The sequence below is a fragment of the Trypanosoma cruzi genome, genomic scaffold (genome assembly GCF_000209065.1).
Source record: "Trypanosoma cruzi strain CL Brener 1047053516579 genomic scaffold, whole genome shotgun sequence".
In the NCBI taxonomy this organism is placed as follows: Eukaryota; Euglenozoa; class Kinetoplastea; order Trypanosomatida; family Trypanosomatidae; genus Trypanosoma; species Trypanosoma cruzi.
In genome coordinates, this window is record NW_001849570.1 from 401,931 (window position 1) to 420,432 (window position 18,502).

The window sequence follows — 18,502 nt, forward strand, 5'->3', positions numbered from 1 at the left end:
GTAAAACCAACCAAGAAGTAGCAAACAGGAAAATAAATTTAAAATACGCAAAAAAAGGATTTATGAGTGAAATTTGTTCCCATGGGGAAGTAATTCTGTGCTGAGGTGTTCCACGCAGAGGCCACACACACCTCAAGAAGCGACAATCCCCCACAATCCAAGCAGAAGGAGCAGCGGCAGCAGTCCGCCTCCGCAAACAGTGCTGCCATCACCATTTGCCCCAAAGTGGCGAGCGGTACCGACACCCGTTGCTCCTGCCGCCAATGTTTTCAGACCTGTCAGCTTTGGAATAGAAATTTTGTTTGCGTTGAGGACGCGGATCTCATTGTCATCCAACGGGCGGTTGTACAGCAGGACATTCGTCGCGGTCACAGGCACGTCTTCTTTGCTCCCTGCGCTGCCTCCATCCCCTCCAATGTAGAAGTGGGAGATTCCTTTCGAATCCGTGTTTTTCAATTCACATGACGCATCTCCCACACGCTGACCATCGACGTACGCGGAGCCCTGGCTGCCGTTCCGTAGCACAATGGCCACTTGGTGTGTTGTCTCTGGCTCCCAATTACTGCGGAGTTCCTTGGTCGTTTTGCCACCGCACAGCACCTGCCACTTCCCCTCTTTGTCGTACGACAGTCCCAGGAGCACAGTATTCTTACCGTCATTCATCGTCGCACCCATCAATGGAATGGGGGTATCTCCCTTCGGCTCACCGTGGACGGACACCGTCGCCACAAGAGTGAAGTTGTAGTTCGCAAAGTGGTACAGCTGATTCTGCCCCTGACGGCCAACGGGCCACTCCGCCCACGGTCCCCGGAACGTCACTCCATCCGCATACCCTGTTGCCAGCCCATTCGTTCCTTTCTTTACTGTGGCGTTCACCCCGAGGTACTCGTCCCTCCATGTGTTACCAGAGAAGTTGCCGGACAAAAAGCCAACCAGCCCATCCGTGATCTTATCAGTGCTGCAGGCATTCTCAGTTAAGGCACTCACCGCAGCACGTGAAGTGAGGCACAGCTTGGAGACACGTTCGTCCACTTCCTTCCAGGTCGTCAGCACCTTCTTCACCCGCTTCAGCTGCGCAGTCAGAAGCACAGAGACCATACCGTACGACGGTTCTTTTCCATCGCCTTTCTTCTTCTCGTACAGTGCAATCAACTCCTCCTCCTTCTTATTATCTCCACTTCTGTACAACAAGGAGCTGGCGGCAACTTCGTCGTTGCCGGATACCGGCCCAATATCAGCAATGTGCGTATTGTCCGTCAGCCAAAGATGGAGTTCAGCCCTTTCTTTTCCCTTTCTGTTTGAATACACCGGCAGAGTAACGAGCATCACGTCCCTGTTATCAATCGTCGCTGTGATGAACCCGCTTCCAACGCCCCACTCATGTCGCTTTTGGTCGTTGCCCCACACACGCGAAAGTGTCCCGAGTGCCTCCGTCCACGAATCCCCCTTGTCACCGGACTCGTACACCCTGCGGCGGCCATCATCACACGCAGTCATCATCATGAGTTTTCCCTCCCTCCACTCCACGACGGAGGGATCACTGCAGCCATCGGCAGACATCCCCTTCGACAGATTCCCACTCTCATTGGCTGAGGAGTACATGATCAGCGAAACGGCTTTTCCATCCTTCTTCGTGCCCTCCACGGGCAACACAAGCGCACCGTCCTTCATCTGAACACCCGATCCACCACTGCCAATCAGCCGTGTCAAGGATTCGTGTTGTTTTTCAAAATCAGTCAACGGGATAACGGAAGCGTCTTCCCAATAAATTTTTTTTTTACCGCTGCTCCCATCATTACTGACGTTTCCCACAGCCACCAAAAGTCCCCATTTAGCTGCTGCAGCTGTGCTACGAGTAGCTGCCTTATCAGTAACTTCAAAACCGTAGTCTCCAGCAAACATGTAAATATCACTCCCATTCACAACTGTTGTTGGCCGGCTCACACGTACTTTTGTCCGGCTTTGGGAAGCTTCCTGAGCTCGTGTTTGGGAGGCACAACCCTTATTTCCGGCAGGACATTCCTCCAGTACTTGTGTCTTCAGTTTAGTTGTATCCAATTCTTTTGATTCCTTATCGGTCCACTCCAGGAGCTCCGAGGCAATCCCAGTAAAATTGCTTCCTCCCTCCTTCAACTGCGCCTCGGCAACGGCAAACACACCACCATCCATCTCAACAAGAACTGGAACATGGAGCGAACTCACTGTTTCTCCTCCGTTCACATCCCTCCAAACAAAAAATGGACTCGGTGAAGATCCCTGACCTTGTGCTGCCCCTGAAACACTGTTCTCAGTGGCTGCAGCTCCACCACTGCCGCAGCACATCATCACGACGAGGAGGAGCAGCACCGCGGAAGTAAACACACGCCGGGACATGTTGGGCCTCTGCAGCTCACTCTCTCTTCCTTCCCTCCTCCTTCCGCTGGATCCGGTCACGCGGTGACGGTTGTGTGTGCGGGGTGCCTTCACTGCAGCAGCACGTGAGTGCATATAAATATTTGTGTGTGGGCGGTGTGTGTGCTGTTGGTCCTTACAGAGCCTTCGAATTTCACAGTAGCGTTTAGTACTTTCTTTCTTCGTAAGAGAGTAAAAAAAATGAAGGAAAACAGGATAATTAAAAAAAGGAGCACAACAGTAAGCATCGTCACCCATCCACAGTGAGTGGCACCATCATCCCCGCCGCAGTCACTCCCCACAACAACAACTCACGCACACAGACACACGAAAAGAGAAAGAAGAACAGTGCACCGGAAACACACAGCGATGGTCACCACCAACAGGAGCAGGAACCACGGCGGGTATTTCGTTATTCACGCGTCAGCACACACAGAGCAACGCCCACACACGAAAAAACAACCAGCGGGATGCAAAAGAGCACAACCGCCCCTCGCAGCAATAAAGCGCTGCCGCCGGTTGTTTAATTCTTGTCCCTCCAACGCACCCACTCGACCGCCGGCGCACATCACCCCGCGTAGCCGACAAATCCCACATCGGCCGATGAGCAGCAAAAGAGACACTTCGGCACGTGTCTCTGTTGAATGGAAAGCAATACGCACGTATCCCAGGCACCCTCAATGACACACCACCCAATCAGCTGCATGCCGCCAACACCGCGCCCGCAACATGGCAGAAAAATGAATTGCAGGCTTTTTTCCTCCTCGCAAAAGCCACCGCAGCCAGAATCTTGTGCGTACGTGCGTTTTCAGCGTTCACGCCGCTCCAAAGCATGTACGATGTGGCGTGTGTTTGTTTGTGTGTGTGTGTATTTACATGTGCTTGTGTGTTTGTCAGTGCCTATACTTGCAGAGCAGCTGTGCGGCACAAGAGCGTCCAAAAAAAGCAACGGCATAGAGAGAGGCAGATAGCACACACGCACTCCCACGGCGTCGGAACAGACGATGTTCTGGAAACCCAAATCGGCGGCTGTGGGCAGCTTGGTGCTGCAGTGGAGAAGGTTGCGGTGACGGACATTACCTTGTCAATCCAAATTGAAAGTAAATCTGCTTTTTTCCCTTGTGGCTACCGTCGGAATCGTTGTCCGCGGGATCGGCATAGCCGGGAGGAAAAACTAGGCGGTGAATAAGGAGGTTCTTCGTGAAGACACTCTCATCAGGGCGGTTCCTATAACTTCTCCGCAAAGACTTCGGTGGGCGCTGCTTGAGGACACCTTTACACCTCCAGCTGCTCGTGAGATCCGCCAGCAAAAATCGTTTTGCGACACCTCGTGGCCCGGGTGGAACAAATGGCCGCGCCGCAGGAGGGAACTTGGCCCGTGACGGCCTTTTTCCTCCCGCTCGCGGGGCGCTCCTTCGTCGTAAGGGCTTTTTCTTCCATTCTGCCTGGCCGCCGCGCTTCCCTCTTTTCCGCGTCTTCCCTCCTTGTTTCATTTCGCCGCGGCGCTTCTGCCCATGGGAGGCGCGGTGCCATCATGTCGGCCCCACTCCGTGTCAAACGCCGCCCTCTCATAGGAGGAGACGTGTGCTGCGCGTGTGTGCCTGGGCAGCGGGGACGTCTCGTCACCAGCCCACCACCTCCCAGAGACGCTGGTTGCAGGTGGCAATGCGATTGGGGCGGTCCAAATGCTTGGCATCAACTAAAATGAAAACGATGCTTTAGCAGTCTACTGTTGTTTTCCTCAAATGAATGCGGGAAAAACAAAATCCAAGTTACACCAAAGGAGCCTGAGAGAAATTCAGGGAGGTTCCTTGCAATTGTCAAGGCTTCAATGGACAAAGACAACATATTACTGCGCATGTTTTCTTTTCTCTTTTTTTACTGGTGTGCCATTGCCATTTGGGATCTTTTCACTGCGTGAATAACTTCCAATAACACTTTGTGGCGTCTCGGCTTTTGTCTCTCTCTTCAAATAGACGACCCCTTGATTGTCATGAAAACACACGCTGACGGAACTTGACCGACCCACGACACAGAGGGCAATGAGTCACATTTGTTGCGCATGCATCGCATAAGCAATAATGTCCACATGGAACGAGCACCGTTTCCTTGGGAGAAAGGCACACCACGCACCTCTCATGCTCATCCGTCTGTTTATCACCGTCACCATTTTCTAATCCATGACACAATCGCAGTGAGACTGCTGTCGCATGGCCTTTTGATGGTGAGCTGACGCCTTCTTCACCAAAACAAAGCGGAATTAAGCCTTCAGCTGAGAGTAACTGGCCCAGCTTCTTGACGACATCACAAAGTGAGGATGAAACTGGATGCCATGCTGCTAGCTCCGGCGTGTGACAACGTCCGGTAGCATCAACGTATTTGTGGTTGCTCGCTATCCTGCAGCCTTGTTCCGCGCTGAGGAGAAACGCCAGAGGAGGCTCAATGGGGTACAAGTGCGTCAGCCATATCTGCAAGGGCAAGACATAACGATGTGGTGGCGCCTGCTCACGGCTGTCTGGAGTTAAAGAAGTGTGGTCACTGTTGCTCTTCTTAATAGTAATAGGAAGCCCACCATAGATGCAAAGTTTTTCCTGTTGTGTCACTCCCCAAGTGGCGTCACGACAGTAGAAATGGAAGGTGTTACACAAATTCTCGACGTCATGAAGGATGCGGCCCAGAACTTCAGGCTTACAGTGTGGGGAACAACTAAAAAAGCGAGTAATAATTTCGTTCATGTTATGTTTGATTGTATGCTTTCCCCTAAAGGGCAGAAGGAAGCTTCTCAGGAAAGGGAGAATAAACCATGCAGTAATAATAAGGTTGTGGGGACTTCGTAGAAAGAAAGTCACAGTATCTTCTTTTCCAGTTTGCATTCCCATTCGTAAACTAAATACAAGGCCTCCCTCTCTCTCTTTCTCCATATATACAGTACAAAGGAAATAGCGGGGTGCGATGGAAAAGAGATTTCATCACTCATATAGATATTCAATTACAGAAAAAAGTCTCTCGCAGAAACCCGCATCTATGGGCAGGAGAAAAGAGATCGAAATTTACTCGGTGTGTAAAAAACGGCCTGAACTCACTTCAAAAGTGGTTTCTCCAGCGGGCTCCATGCGTGTGTCGCCTTTCATCGGCTGCATCGGCAGACAACGTGGATCCGCGCCTTGAAAAAGCCATGCTTCTGGTAATGGTCTATCAGGTCGGGAAAGAATAATTTTCCACACGCCACTTCCTCAAGCATGCGGCACGTGCAAGAATCCCAAGCTCGTATCGCCAAGACAAGTTCCATAAAACAACCATCCAAATCAATGGAACGCAATGTAAATTTCCAGAATCGAGTGCTAAATAGGTGTCCATTGCATTTCTGTTGCTTGTTCATCGTGTTTTTTTTTCCAAATAAATTTTATAACCCACAAGCCGGCCACCGTCTTCGAGCACGTCCGCCCTGCCGAGTGGGAACGTAAAAGGAGGTCCCGGCCCCGGAGAGGGCGTGAAACGCACACGATACGCCATGCCACCGAGCTAGCACGGTGGAACGATGATCCCCCGCAGCCGAGAAACAATGCAATAAGGAGCTACACAATTAAAGGTCTCTTGTTGAGTTCAACAACGTCGCTTTTTCATTTCCATATTTGTCGAAGAGAAAATTACACCCTCATGATCATAAATTCTAAAGCAAAAGCGGTTTTTACTCGAAATGATGGTGCCACTCTTTTTCAGGTGTTGGGCTAAGCATATCTTTTTCTACCTCCGGCATCCCGACAAAAGTATTTTGCCGTCAAGTTGAACATTTGTTCAACAGAACCGCTGTTCTCCCAATAAGCACACCGCACGGCGTGACGCCAGTTTGCGCAAACAGTTCTCCTTCCTAACACTGCGCCCCATCGAGCAAAACAGCGCCTCACGATAATATAAATAAATAAATAACAGAAAATAAACGAGCAAACGCCGACGTCTCGCACGCAATAAAAGCTCCGGCAACCAGGGAACAAACACCCCTTCAAAGGTGCTCGTATAGAAGCAAATAGCTATTAATCGCCTACCGCAGTTTGCTACAAGCCAAACGTCCCAGTGGCAGAACTAACAACCCACAACCGCTTATACAAAGCAATATTGGGCTGGGCTGCTGGCCGCAACCTGAAATGATCTAAATAAGTCAAACATGATGGATGAAAGGAAAAGTTAAATAGAGAAGCCGTGGGTTCGCCACCTCCTCATTGTCTGCTCCAAGAATATATATTCGGATTGCCACTCTCATGACACGTTGTACTTTGTTAGTAATAGAAATATTATAACTCACGAAGTGGCAAACTTTGGACTCCTCCTGTCACAAGACCCCGCCGCTCCCCTTCGCCAAGTCCTGAAGTGTAAACACGCGACCACGCGATATGCCGTCTGCGCGGTTTTCTGCTGACCGCACGTAAGCAAAGGATGCTTGTATCCCGCGAGACTCCAAAAACTCATGTTTTCTTTGCAGCTCCCACGCCAAGGCATGTGATTTTGAACTGCCTTTATTCGCCGCTCCTTGTGGCAAAGTATTGTCACCCAAATGTCCATAGTGAACCGAGAAATGGGAAAGCAACCAAAAACAAGCTGCGCACAGAGACTACCTCGGCCTGCATGATAACAAAAAGACTTCCTCTTCCATTTTCCTCCATTAATATTAGAGTTACAGGGATTTGAAGGAACAGAAAACTTATTCGACCATGAATAGAAGAATCAGTACTAACGGCACACGACACCTAAGCGCAATTAATGATACACTTAGGATTGTCCTCAATAATGTGTCTTAACGCCTCACCGTCACCTCACCCCACGAGGCACACAAATAATGTGCCCATTGTATATATTAATGCACACCCATGCAGGCCCGTTGGTGCTCTCTTTTGCAGCACACGCACCGCTGCCGTCCTGCCTGGCTGCATGGGCGGAGCACCGTAACTGTTTTTATTGCATTGAGTGGGCGACCTCTCTCTCTCCCTGTGTGTGTGTGTTTTGCTTTACGGGAGCAATGAGAGAGTTTGTGCGCTGGTCGTCCCACGCTTCGGCTTTGTTTTTGTCTATTTTATTGTTTTACTTGTGTTGTGACTGAGTGCACCCATTCCAGTTTTTTTTTTTTAATTGGTGGATTGCTTTGACTGTGGACGCCTAAATTGTCCTTTATTCGATACTCTTTTATACTGTTTCTTTCTTGTTGAGAGAGTGTCAGTCTTTTTTTTTTTCTTGTCACGCCACCAAGATGTTTTTTTCTTTGACATACGCCATGCATCATTTGATCCACGTTACCCCGCGGCTTGTGGCGCTGCTGCTGTTTGTGATGATGTCTGCGATGCGATTTGTCGGCGGATGTATTGCTCTCAGCCTGACGTATCCTTCGTTTCTTGACGATTTGTTGCGTACATACGGTGCGTGGGCGTCTCTGGTGACAGTGAGGGACGCGTGTCTCAGAGCGCAGGATGCGTCGCGAATGTACGGCGTCGTTTGTGAGGACCGATGGGTGACCATCCGCATCCAGGCATCATCAACGGACTGTGAGGGCAGCATAAGGCACTGCGGCTTCTTTTGGTGTTGCACAAAGAATTTATTGGACGGTGCGTTTGTTTTCAATCTTTTGGGGCTTTTGTGGGAGAAGGTGGGAGTTTGAGGGCATCAGGACTGAATTCATTCGAGTGGCTGCGTTCCGTTGACTTGCGGCCAGTCGTGGCACTCTTTTGGGGTTTGGCAGCTCATCTCTTTTGTTTACTTCCCACTGCAGCATGTGGACAACACTGATCCGAGGAACATTTGTTTGACGGCGTGTGAGCTGCTGCCGTGCGTGGTGTGTGGACTATGTGATTGTGTGGGGAGGTGCATTGGGGTGACGAACACTTCTGTTTGGCGTGTCGCGGTGTGTTGGAATGATGTTCGGATGGCATGTGGAGGGTGTTGTTTGTGATTTGTGTGTCTTCTCTGGTGGAGCCGACATGTGTGCGAGGATTGTGGCATTGCTGGCTGACAGCTCCACGTCACTTTTCGGCATTCCTGGATGTGCTGAGGGATGACGGCTGGCGACCAGCGTGTTGGTGCTGCCGGTGGGAATAAGTGCATCGGGAATAGGCCGTTTTCTCTTTTCCGTGCTGGAGCCGATGAACTGGCACGAGGGCACCGGCTGCAGGCTGCCTGCCAGTACGTGTGAGCAGCGGATCCATGCACACACCGACGCTCATCGCAAGAGCGTGTGCGATCACAGTGGCCTTTTGTGGCGTGCTTTTGTGGGCGTCAGCCCATCGAAGAATGTGTGAAGCAAACGGCTGACTGCACACGAGGAAAATAAGTGCGTGCACTGTGCCGTGTTTCAGCGTCGATGGCAGAGCGACAGGAGGCCCGTGCTGGCAACTGAGATCTTTGCGTCGCGAGGGATGTCGGTGTTGACTTTGGATCGTCGAGGGTGAAGTGATTTTGCTGCTGCCCGTGTGTGTGTGGCCACTCCGGCAGAGGGCGGACACAAAAGGGAGGGATGCAGGCGCTGCGTGTGTGTGTGTGCGGGTGCCATGCAACAACGTCACAACAAACATGCTGCGACTCGGTGACCCTCACATCGTTGTGGTCCTCACGAGCAGCCCAGGCACGGCCCACACCGATGCACTTAGTGGACGGAGTGAGGCATCTTTTGAGGCGCAGCAGGGAGCAGGATGTGTTGACGCAGCCACGACGTGCATAGAGTGTCACGATGGCACAGTCAGCTGTGGCTGGTGGAATATTTACTTTTCGAAGGCAACAGAGAGAGAGAGCTGCTCCTGCTGCTGGCGTCGTTGCTGCCTTTTGTGGCCTCCCATGCCGATTATTGTCTGTCCGCTGATCATGGGTGGCATGCCTCCACTAGTGGCGTCGTCTGCAGGCATTTCACAGCACCAGTGAAACACACACCACGTTGCATGCTTTGGCTGTGGATGTGGTGTCGTGAATGCAGCCGGCATTATTTTGCCCGACTCCTTTTCACTGCTTTGCGGCAAATAGATGCGTCTCCGCCCGAGCCATTCACTGCAGCTCCGTGTGTTGTACTGCCAGCACAAGACTCTTTTGTTGTCTGACGCCTGGCTGACAGTCAGACACCACTGCGTTGGGAAATGCAGGGATGTGGACTGCCGCTCACGGTGTTGGGCACCGCTGTTTGGATGCTGCGGCCACACGAGCGGATGTATTGTGGCACAATCAAATGCGTGAAATACGCGGAATCACAGCGGCTGCAATAATATCAGCAGTGTGGCACCACGGAATATGTGAGGGAGTGATGCACGATGAATCACGGTGGGCGGCATGCGAGGGAAGTGCACCGCGACGGAGCGTCATCCCGCCCTCAGCCTGCAGGGGAATGTACACCCACAAAATATATGGACGAGACACCACCAAACACACATGCCCTTCCATGCACCAACAAATAGGAGCGAAGGTGCGTTCTGGTGCGTGGGAGTCCACTCACATATTTTCATTTCCACCGCAATAAACGGTGAGGAATCAGGAGCCACAGCAACGAAAGGAAAAACAAGCATCTATTGCGGCACTTTACCAGCGAAGGCAGGAACAATACAAACCGAATTATTGGCTGCATCAACACAAGAAACAGCCACAAGGGGAAAAGTAAAAGAATTGTGCACCCTGCAGAAATCCCCAACACACGACCCAGGCATGAAGGCTTGCCCTCTGCAAAAACAAAAACAACGCATGCAGACATCTGCCAAAATCCAAACAGAAACGCAAATAAATTATTGCTTGCATTATTCCATTTCTTGCGCTTGTTTTTGCGTGTGCGGCTGCTGCTGCGGTTCCCGGGCGTGCATGAAGTGGTGTGCGCTGAATATGAACGAAGGCCAAAAGGCAACTGAATTGTTTTTGTGATGAATATTGGCTGCACTTCCCGTGGACCATCAATTCACGTGGTGTGCGGCGATCTTCTTTTTTTGTTACTTTGCTTTCGTGTTGCTGTGTGTGCGCTGCACCTTCTCTTGTGTGTGCGTGCCCTCCGTGAGGGGTGCAGACACGACGGACCGCTCTCGCCGTATGTGCATGCGGTGGAGCCTTGTGTGCCGCTCCTGTTTGCTTCTCCCTCCTCCATCTGTGTGTTGGTGTTGCGGCAGGGCTGTTTGTGTGTGTGTGCCTGTTGCCGTGGATTGGAGTGTGTGTCGTGCGTGGTGTGCGGCGTACGGTGCATGCCTGGCTGCTGCCCTCTCCTTATGTGGTGTGCCCTCTGTGTGTGTCTGCCGCACCTCTCGTCTCCCTGTTGCTCTCCATGTCCCTCACTGTGCAGATCAGCTCCACACCACTGAACGACCACACTCACGATGATGACGTGCCGTCTGCTGTGCGCCCTGTTGGTGCTTGCCCTGTGCTGCTGCCCGTCCGTGTGCGTGACAGCGGATGGTGAAAAAGTTGTTGATAACCCTGGAGAACACTCCGATCCAGCGAACTCTAAGCCAGAGGAAGTAAGTGAGATGACGCAATTGCCTAGTACTCTTCCTCTCCCGCCAGAGGCAAAAGAGGAAGGGGATGGGAGAGTAACAGCAGAGTCACAAATTAATCTCAACCAGGAACAGTATCAGGAAAAAGATGGGCAATCCACCAATGAAGAGGCGGATGGTGAAGAGACCGATAAGGCAAATGAACAAAATCTAATAACAAGTGCAATAAATACGACAACCACCACGACCACGACGACCACGACACAGCCACCAACTACAACGACCACGACAACACAGGCACCAAGCACTACGACTACAGAGGCGCCAACCACGACGACCACCCGCGCACCGTCACGTCTTCGTGAAATCGACGGCAGCCTCAGCAGCTCTGCGTGGGTGTGTGCCCCGCTGCTGCTCGCAGTATCCGCGCTGGCGTGCGCCACTCTGGGCTGAAGAGGTGTGTGCGGGCTGTGCGTGCCAGCACTCAGCCGCGGGGATTTGTGTGCGTCTACTGTTGTCCGATGTAAATAAATAAGAGAAAGTAATAATTGTGTTTTGCTTCATTTGCTTCCGCTGCCCTGCTGTGTGCTCCGTGTTGCTGCTCCCTGTATCCGTCACGTTGAACGCAACCCAGACACACTCATATGCAAAACACGCATACAACTGTTTGCGTAGATGCATGCTTGTGAGTGAGTGCATACACACTGGAGTCATTTGGGTGCATTTTTTTCTTTTGTGTGTTTTTGCTTTTTTTTTTATTGCTGATTTTTTACTTTAGTTTTGTTTTTCTTTGTTTTTGAGTTTTTATTGTTTTTAAATTATTACGGGGCTGCGTGTGTGTTTTCTGACCTTTATTGGGTTAATTTTTCCCATGAAATACGTGCTGCTGCTGCTGATGTTTTTTACTGTGCGGTGTCTTTTTTTTTTTTTTTTTGCTCTGCGTTGGCGGGGAGTTAGTTTGTGCTGAAGGCTGCACGCAAGTGACAGGAGTGATGGCGATGATGATGACTGGCCGTGTGCTGTTGGTGTGTGCCCTCTGCGTGCTGTGGTGCGGTGCCGGCGGCGGTGGTTTTGCAGACGAGGAAAAGGCAGCAGGCTCTGGGAGTGGTGCTGAACTTCCACCAGCTTCAAAACCAGTTGTAACGCCTCCAGTAGGCTCCCAAGGCTTACAAAATGGAGTAACAGTTGTTACAGAAGAAGTATCACTAATATCTTCCCCTCCTCAAGATGGGGATGCAGATGGTGATGATGATGATGAAGAGATGGAAGATGGAGAAACCGAAGAGAAAGAAGGAAAAAGAACAGCAGGGCAGAGTGCTCAAGGAGGAACAGTTGCACCAGGCTCAGATTCCAGGGAAGAGATTTTAAGTGGCAATGAGAAGAAAACAGGCCTGTCAATTTTATCTGCAGAGGGCATTTCTCCTTCCGGCAGTCGGGAATCAAATGCCGATGCCACGCAAACGGAATTTGAAAAAAAGAACACCGACGAAAAAAACCTGCAGTAGAGAAAGCACTCACAAGAGTTAACGGAGAGAACACACTGCCTGCTGGAATTGCGGGAGGAAATCCTTCACCAGCTCACGAAGACAGTGTTGATTCCCGCAAACAGGATGGCGAAGACACCACGAGTGGAGATAAAAAAATGTTCCGCCGCCTGCGACCGCAGCCACACCACAAAGCCACCGAGAAGGAGGCTCAGAAGGGACTGGGGAAGATACAAAAGCAACGACAGTAACCGCCAACACAACTGATACGACGAATACACAAAACAGTGACGGCAGCACCGCGGTCTCCCACACCACCTCCCCTCTTTTGCTTCTTCTCGTTGTTGTTGCGTGTGCGGCTGCTGCTGCGGTGGTGGCCGCGTGAGAGTGAGGGAGAGAGAGCCGTGCACCGCCCGCACACACACTCGTCCTTCTCTCTCACTCTCTGTGTGTGTCCCCTTGCATGGACTCTCGCCCTCACCTCACCCCACGAAGCACACACATAATGTGCCCATTGTATATATGCATGCACACCCATGCAGGCCCGTTGGTGCTCTCTTTTGCACCACACGCACCGCTGCCGTCCTGCCTGGCTGCATGGGCGGAGCACCGTAACTGTTTCTGTTTTGTTTTTATTGCATTGAGTGGGCGACCTCTCACTCTCTCTCTCTCCCTGTGTGTGTGTTTTGCTTTACGGGAGCAATGAGAGTGTGTGCGCTGGTCGTCACACGCTTCGGCTTTTTGTTTTGTTTTTCATTGTTTTGTGGTTGAGAGCACCCATTCCGCGGGCTGCGTGTGTGTGATGATATGAGTAATGTGCGTGTGTGCAATATCCGTTTCTCTCTGCCGTTGCTTTATTTGGACTCTCTTGTGCCGCACAGCTGCTCTGCGGGTATAGAGGCGCTGACAAACGCAGAAGCACAAGCACACACATACGCCATGTCGTTCATGCTGTAGAGCGGTGTGAAAGCTGAGAATGCACGCGCGCACAAGCTTCTGGCTGCAGCGGCTGTTGCGAGAAGGAAGGGCGTTCACACGCAACTTATTCCCTTGACGTGCTGCGGTTGTTACGTTGGAGTCCTGCAGCCGGTGAGTGGTGTGGCATTGGGGAGTGCATGGTACAAGTACGGATTACCTCCCGTCCAGCAGCTGCACGTGCCGATGTGTCTCCGACGCTGCGGATTGGCCGATGGGGATTCCCCGGCTGTGCGCCGGCGACAGAGAAGCGGGTGAGCTGGAGGGGACAACAGTAAAACGACCAGAATTAGCGCGTGGACTTTTCAAAGGACTGTCGTGCTCTCTTGCATCCCACCTGTTGTTTTGTGTGTGGGTGTTGCTAGGTGTGTGCTGACGCGTGAGTAACGACACACCCGCCGTGACTCCTGCTGCTGCTGGTGGTGGCAGTCGCTGTGTGTTCCCGGTGCACTGTTCTTCCTTCTTGTTCCGTGTGTCTGTGTGCGTGAGTTGTTGTTGTTGGGAGTGACTGCGGCGGGGATGATGGTGCCACTCACTGTGGATGATTGGCGGTGCTCACTGTTGTGCTTCTTTTGTGGGCATTTTTTCTCTTTCTCTCTTACGAAGAAAGAAAACAAGCGCTAATCGCCACTGTGAAATTCGAAGGCACTTAAAGGACCAACAGCACACACACCGCCCACACACACATATTTATATGCTCTCACGTGTTGCTGCAGTGAAGGCACCCCGCACACACAACCGTCACCGCGTGACCGGATCCAGCGGAAGGAGGAGGGAAGGGAGAGAGAGTGAGCCGCAGAGGCCCAACATATCCCGGCATCACTTTTATTCAGCGGTGCTGCTCCTCCTCGTCGTGATGATGTGCTGCAACGCTGGTGGGGCTGCGGCTGCTGAGGAACCAAGTCAGGGAGCTTCGTCGGGAAAATATTATGTTTGGAGAGACGTGAAAGATGGAGAAGAAACAGTGAGTTCGTTACGTGTTCCCAGTCTTTTGAAAGTGGGGAGTGATGTGTTTGCCGTTGCCGAGGCGCATTGCACGAAGAAGGGTGATGAAGGCAGTTTTACTGGGATTGCCTCGGAACTCCTGGAGTGGACTGATGAACAAACAAGCAAGGAGTTGGATAAAACTAAACTGAAGACACAAGTACTGGAGGAATGTACTTCCGAAGATAATAAAGGCGTCTGCAGCATGGCGAATCAGGCTGGTTCCCAAAAAGTGAAGAAAGTACATGTGGGCCGACCAACAACAGTTGTGAAGGGAAGTGATATTTACATGCTTGCTGGAAATTACAGTTGGACACTTACCGAGAATGACCAGGCAGGTGACTGGGGACTCATGCTGGTGAAAGGGAATGTCAGTAGGGAAGGAGAAAATAAAAGAATTTATTGGAATGATACTTACGTTATCCCGTGGTATTATAATGGCAATCAAGGATCACTGAAACGACTGGTTGGTAGCGGTGGATCGGGTGTTAAGATGAAGGACGGTACGCTTGTGTTTCCTATTGAAGGCACAAAAAAGGAAAAGAAGGATGATGGCACTGAAAAGGATGGAAAGACCGTTTCGCTGATCATTTACTCCTTTGAGGATATTGCGGGTTGGGTGCTGCCGAAGGGGATGTCTGCCGATGGCTGCAGTGATCCCTCCGTCGTGGAGTGGAAGGAAAAACTCGTGATGATGACTGCGTGTGATGATGGCCGCCGCAGGGTGTACGAGTCCGGTGACAAGGGGGAGTCGTGGACGGAGGCACTCGGGACACTCTCGCGCGTGTGGGGCAACAAAAAGGATAAAAAAGTGAAACCCGTTGGGAGCGGGTTCATCACAGCGAATGTTGGAGATGATAATAAAAAAGTGATGCTCATCACCCTGCCGGTGTATTCCAAGAAAGCTGAGTACGAAGTTAACCGAAAGGGTGAACTCCATCTTTGGCTGACGGACAACACGCACATTGTTGATATTGGGCCGGTATCCAATGATGACGTTACCGCCAGCTCCCTACTGTACAGAAGTGGAGATGATAATGAGGAGAAGTTGATTGCACTGTACGAGAAGGAGGGTAGTGACGACGTAACATCTCACAGTTTGCTCACTGTGCCTCTGAATAAGCAGCTGGAGAAGGTGAAGGAGGTGCTGAAGACATGGAAGGAAGTGGACGACACTGTTTCCAAGCTGTGCACCACTGAGAGTGTTGAGGAAGATCGCTCACCTAACACTGCCTGCAGCGTTGCCATGCCGACGGATGGGCTGGTTGGCTTTTTGTCTGGCAAATTCTCTGGGAACACATGGAGTGACGAGTACCTCGGGGTGGACGCCACGGTACATAATAATGATGATGGGGCAACAAAGGCCTCCGATGGGGTGACGTTCCGGGGAGCGTGGGCGGAGTGGCCTGTTGGCAGGCAGGGGGAGAATCAGCTGTACCACTTTGCGAACTACAAATTCACTCTTGTGGCGACGGTGTCCATCCACGGTGAGCCGAAGGAAGATACCCCCATTCCAGTGATGGGTGTGCGTCTGGACGGTGAAGGAGAAAACAAACTTATGGAGCTGTCATATGACAGTGAAAAGAAGTGGCGGGTGCTTTGCAGTGACGGCAAGATCAAGAAGCTCAAAAGTACTTGGGAGACATGGACACAGTACCAAGTGGCCATTGTGCTACAGAACGGCACCCAGGGCACCGCGTACGTCGATGGTAAGCGTGTGTGTGGGGATGTGCAACGTAGCTCGGATAATACGGAATTGAAAGGGATCTCACACTTCTACATTGGAGGGGATGGAAGCAGTGCAGGGAGCAAAGAAGACGTGCCTGTGACTGTGACGAACGTCCTGCTGTACAACCGTCCGTTGACTTTTTCAGGTGGGAATGCCGAGGTGGAAGAAGATGCCGATTCACCATCAGCGGAGCCTGCTTCTCCATTTGTGGCAAGGGATCAAAATGCGGCGCCTTCTGCAGGTGAACTTCCTGACGCTCCAGTGGGGCAAACGACCTCGCCGCAGCCTCAACAAGAACCTGAAACACAAAAAAATACGATGGTGCGGGAATCTGCCACTACACAGCAAGTGCCGGCGAATACATCGGAGGGAAGTGTGGAGAAGGCGGCGGCTTCGAACTCCCATGCCGCTGGAGAAGCAACAGGTGATGCCGGCACCATGCGTGGTAGCGAACTGCTGCCATCGCTGCTCCTTCTGTTGGGACTGTGGGGGTTTGCGGATCTTTGAGGAGTGACTGGCTGCCGCGTGGGACACTTGCGATCTCCGCTGCACCGACACACACACCTGGCAATGAATTTCTCTTCATAAATAACTTTTATTTATTAACATTCACTTTTTGCTTTATTTGCGTTAAGTTTTTTACATTTCTTTTTCTTTTGTTTTTTTCATCTCTCACTCCCTCATCCCTTCTCTTTTTTGCTTTTGAGGGCAATCAATATGGACGTTTTTTTTCTTTTCTACTCTTTTCAATTGTTTCCTGCTGCACTCTTCCTGTGAGGGGTGCCGTGTGTTTCCCGCCCAACTGCTCCACTCGCACACCCACCGACACGCTCATGACGACGGCCCTGTGCGCCTCGCCTGCTGCACGCATGAGGAGGGGCCGCGACGAACGGCGCGCTGAGGGAGCCGTGACGTGTGGGCGTGCGACGAGGGCCTGTGGGGCGGAGCACACATTTCTTTCCCTCTTGTTTTGTTTTCGGCCAGGGCGGGCAGACACCCGCAGCGCCACACACACAGCCACACCCTGCCGCCGTGTTTTCCTTTTTTGCTTTTCGTGTTCATTTCACGCGCCGGCAGTCCCTTCGCTGGCAGTCCCGTCAGCATTTCTCTCCCTTCTGATGATTTTTCTTTTGCTGCGCTCACTCTCCCGATGGAGTGACGCGACTGCCGTCATGTCTGCGTGCTTCTCTCAGTCCCCACACACACGAGTGACTGTGCTCTGCGGGCCGCACTCGCACGCCGATGAGAGGGCTGAGGGGAGCAGCAACACGCAGATGACCCCATGAAATATAAACGATGTTTGGACAAATGGAGGGTCAGACGGTTGAAGCACACGCAACCATCTTTTCGATTTTCTTTTCCGGGCAAAATATATACAGACAGTTTGGTGTGGCCACACGGCAGCCAGGCGATTTTTAAATTTGTGTGGAACAGTAATGGACGATATCTTTTTTATTTATAATTATTTTGTGTAATGAGGTTTATATAAGACGAAGGGGATGGTTTTCTTTTTAAATAAATCTTGTGTGAATTGCCGCTGCTTGGGCTGCAGTGCGGTCATGAGTTTGAGCGGTCTTCTTCTTGTTGTTTCCGCCATGCGTCTCTGCTGCACATTTTTGTTGTGCGTCTCTCCACATACTCTGCTCCCTCTTTTCTACTTCTTTGCTTTTTGTTTCTGCAGACACACACAACCACACACACAAGATGCACATTGCAGTGGATTTGAATGCTCCTTTTGTAGTGCATGCTGGCAGTTGCGTGTGGCGGCTGTTGTCCTCTTCCGTGGCTATGAGAAGAAGGGAGGAGGAGAGTGAGTGCGCAGCCCGAGTCTCTTTTCCTGCGGGTGTGGTGCACCGCTTGTGCCTTCGTTGCGTGGATGCCGTCTCGTGGTGTGTGAACTGTGCGGCTGGGCCTGCTGCCCTCTCCTCATGTTGTCTGCTCTCTCTCGCTGTATCCGCTGCACTTCGTCCCTCTCCCTTCTGTTCCATTCCTTTTCCTTCTGGCTCACGGATCAGCTGACTGACTCCAGCGACTCCACTACGGTTGACGATGACTGCGATGGTGACGATGGTGACGGTGCGGCTCCGTGTGGTGCGCGCCGTGCAGTTCATTGCGCTCTCGTGCTGCTGCTGCCCGTCCGTGTGCGTGACAGCAGGTGAAGAAGGTGTTGCAAGCCCCAGTCCACTTCTTCCTGTGCCAAGGAAACAAACTGAGGATGGCCCAAAGAATGCAGGCAAAAATAAAGTTAACGATAATGAAGACTCCAGTCTATCGTCTTTTGTTTCCTGAAGGAATAGGTGCGACAATTACGCATGACTGATCCACTGAGTCTGGCACGAGAGACGGAACACGTTTGAAGGACGAAACTTAACAGGTGGAAGATGCGAAGAACAAAACGGATCAGTCATCAAGTGATTCCATTACGGTGCACGAAGAGACCGTTTCCAGGAAGGAACAGCAAACAAGTGACACGGTTACCGCCCTCTCCACCAACGGAAGTAAGT

The 18,502-nt window shown here is 51.6% G+C and overlaps 5 protein-coding genes and 1 pseudogene across 5 annotated transcripts, besides 10 other annotated features; 4 read left to right on the forward strand and 2 right to left on the reverse strand.

Annotated features, from left to right (window-relative positions):
• Positions 1 to 12,494: part of a sequence feature (areas not merged during assembly with more than two copies in the genome that could not be assigned to a particular haplotype) that runs on past the window's edge.
• Positions 133 to 2,649, reverse strand: Tc00.1047053510021.180 (trans-sialidase, putative; the record flags this gene model as incomplete). Its single annotated transcript, XM_813100.1, has 1 exon — positions 133 to 2,649. One exon carries the CDS (start codon positions 2,647 to 2,649, stop codon positions 133 to 135), a length of 2,517 nt encoding a protein of 838 aa, XP_818193.1.
• Positions 3,232 to 3,285: a microsatellite.
• Tc00.1047053510021.185 (uncharacterized protein) lies at positions 4,383 to 5,126 on the reverse strand (the record flags this gene model as incomplete). Its single annotated transcript, XM_813104.1, has 1 exon — positions 4,383 to 5,126. The coding sequence occupies one exon, from the start codon at positions 5,124 to 5,126 to the stop codon at positions 4,383 to 4,385; it is 744 nt and encodes a 247-aa protein (XP_818197.1).
• Positions 6,298 to 6,318: a sequence feature (AT_rich).
• Positions 6,490 to 7,193: a mobile genetic element.
• Positions 6,510 to 6,735: a mobile genetic element.
• On the forward strand, positions 7,631 to 8,035 carry Tc00.1047053510021.190 (uncharacterized protein; the record flags this gene model as incomplete). The annotated part of the gene is made up of 1 exon (XM_813101.1): positions 7,631 to 8,035. The coding sequence occupies one exon, from the start codon at positions 7,631 to 7,633 to the stop codon at positions 8,033 to 8,035; it is 405 nt and encodes a 134-aa protein (XP_818194.1).
• Positions 10,710 to 11,279, forward strand: Tc00.1047053510021.200 (mucin TcMUCII, putative; the record flags this gene model as incomplete). The annotated part of the gene is made up of 1 exon (XM_813102.1): positions 10,710 to 11,279. The coding sequence occupies one exon, from the start codon at positions 10,710 to 10,712 to the stop codon at positions 11,277 to 11,279; it is 570 nt and encodes a 189-aa protein (XP_818195.1).
• Positions 11,058 to 11,167: a microsatellite.
• Positions 11,550 to 11,641: a sequence feature (T-rich).
• Positions 11,819 to 12,697, forward strand: Tc00.1047053510021.210 (annotated as a pseudogene).
• Positions 12,495 to 13,997: a sequence feature (heterozygous, Esmeraldo-like haplotype).
• Positions 13,980 to 16,505, forward strand: Tc00.1047053510021.220 (trans-sialidase, putative; the record flags this gene model as incomplete). Its single annotated transcript, XM_813103.1, has 1 exon — positions 13,980 to 16,505. One exon carries the CDS (start codon positions 13,980 to 13,982, stop codon positions 16,503 to 16,505), a length of 2,526 nt encoding a protein of 841 aa, XP_818196.1.
• Positions 13,998 to 18,502: a sequence feature (areas not merged during assembly with more than two copies in the genome that could not be assigned to a particular haplotype).
• Positions 17,447 to 17,467: a sequence feature (AT_rich).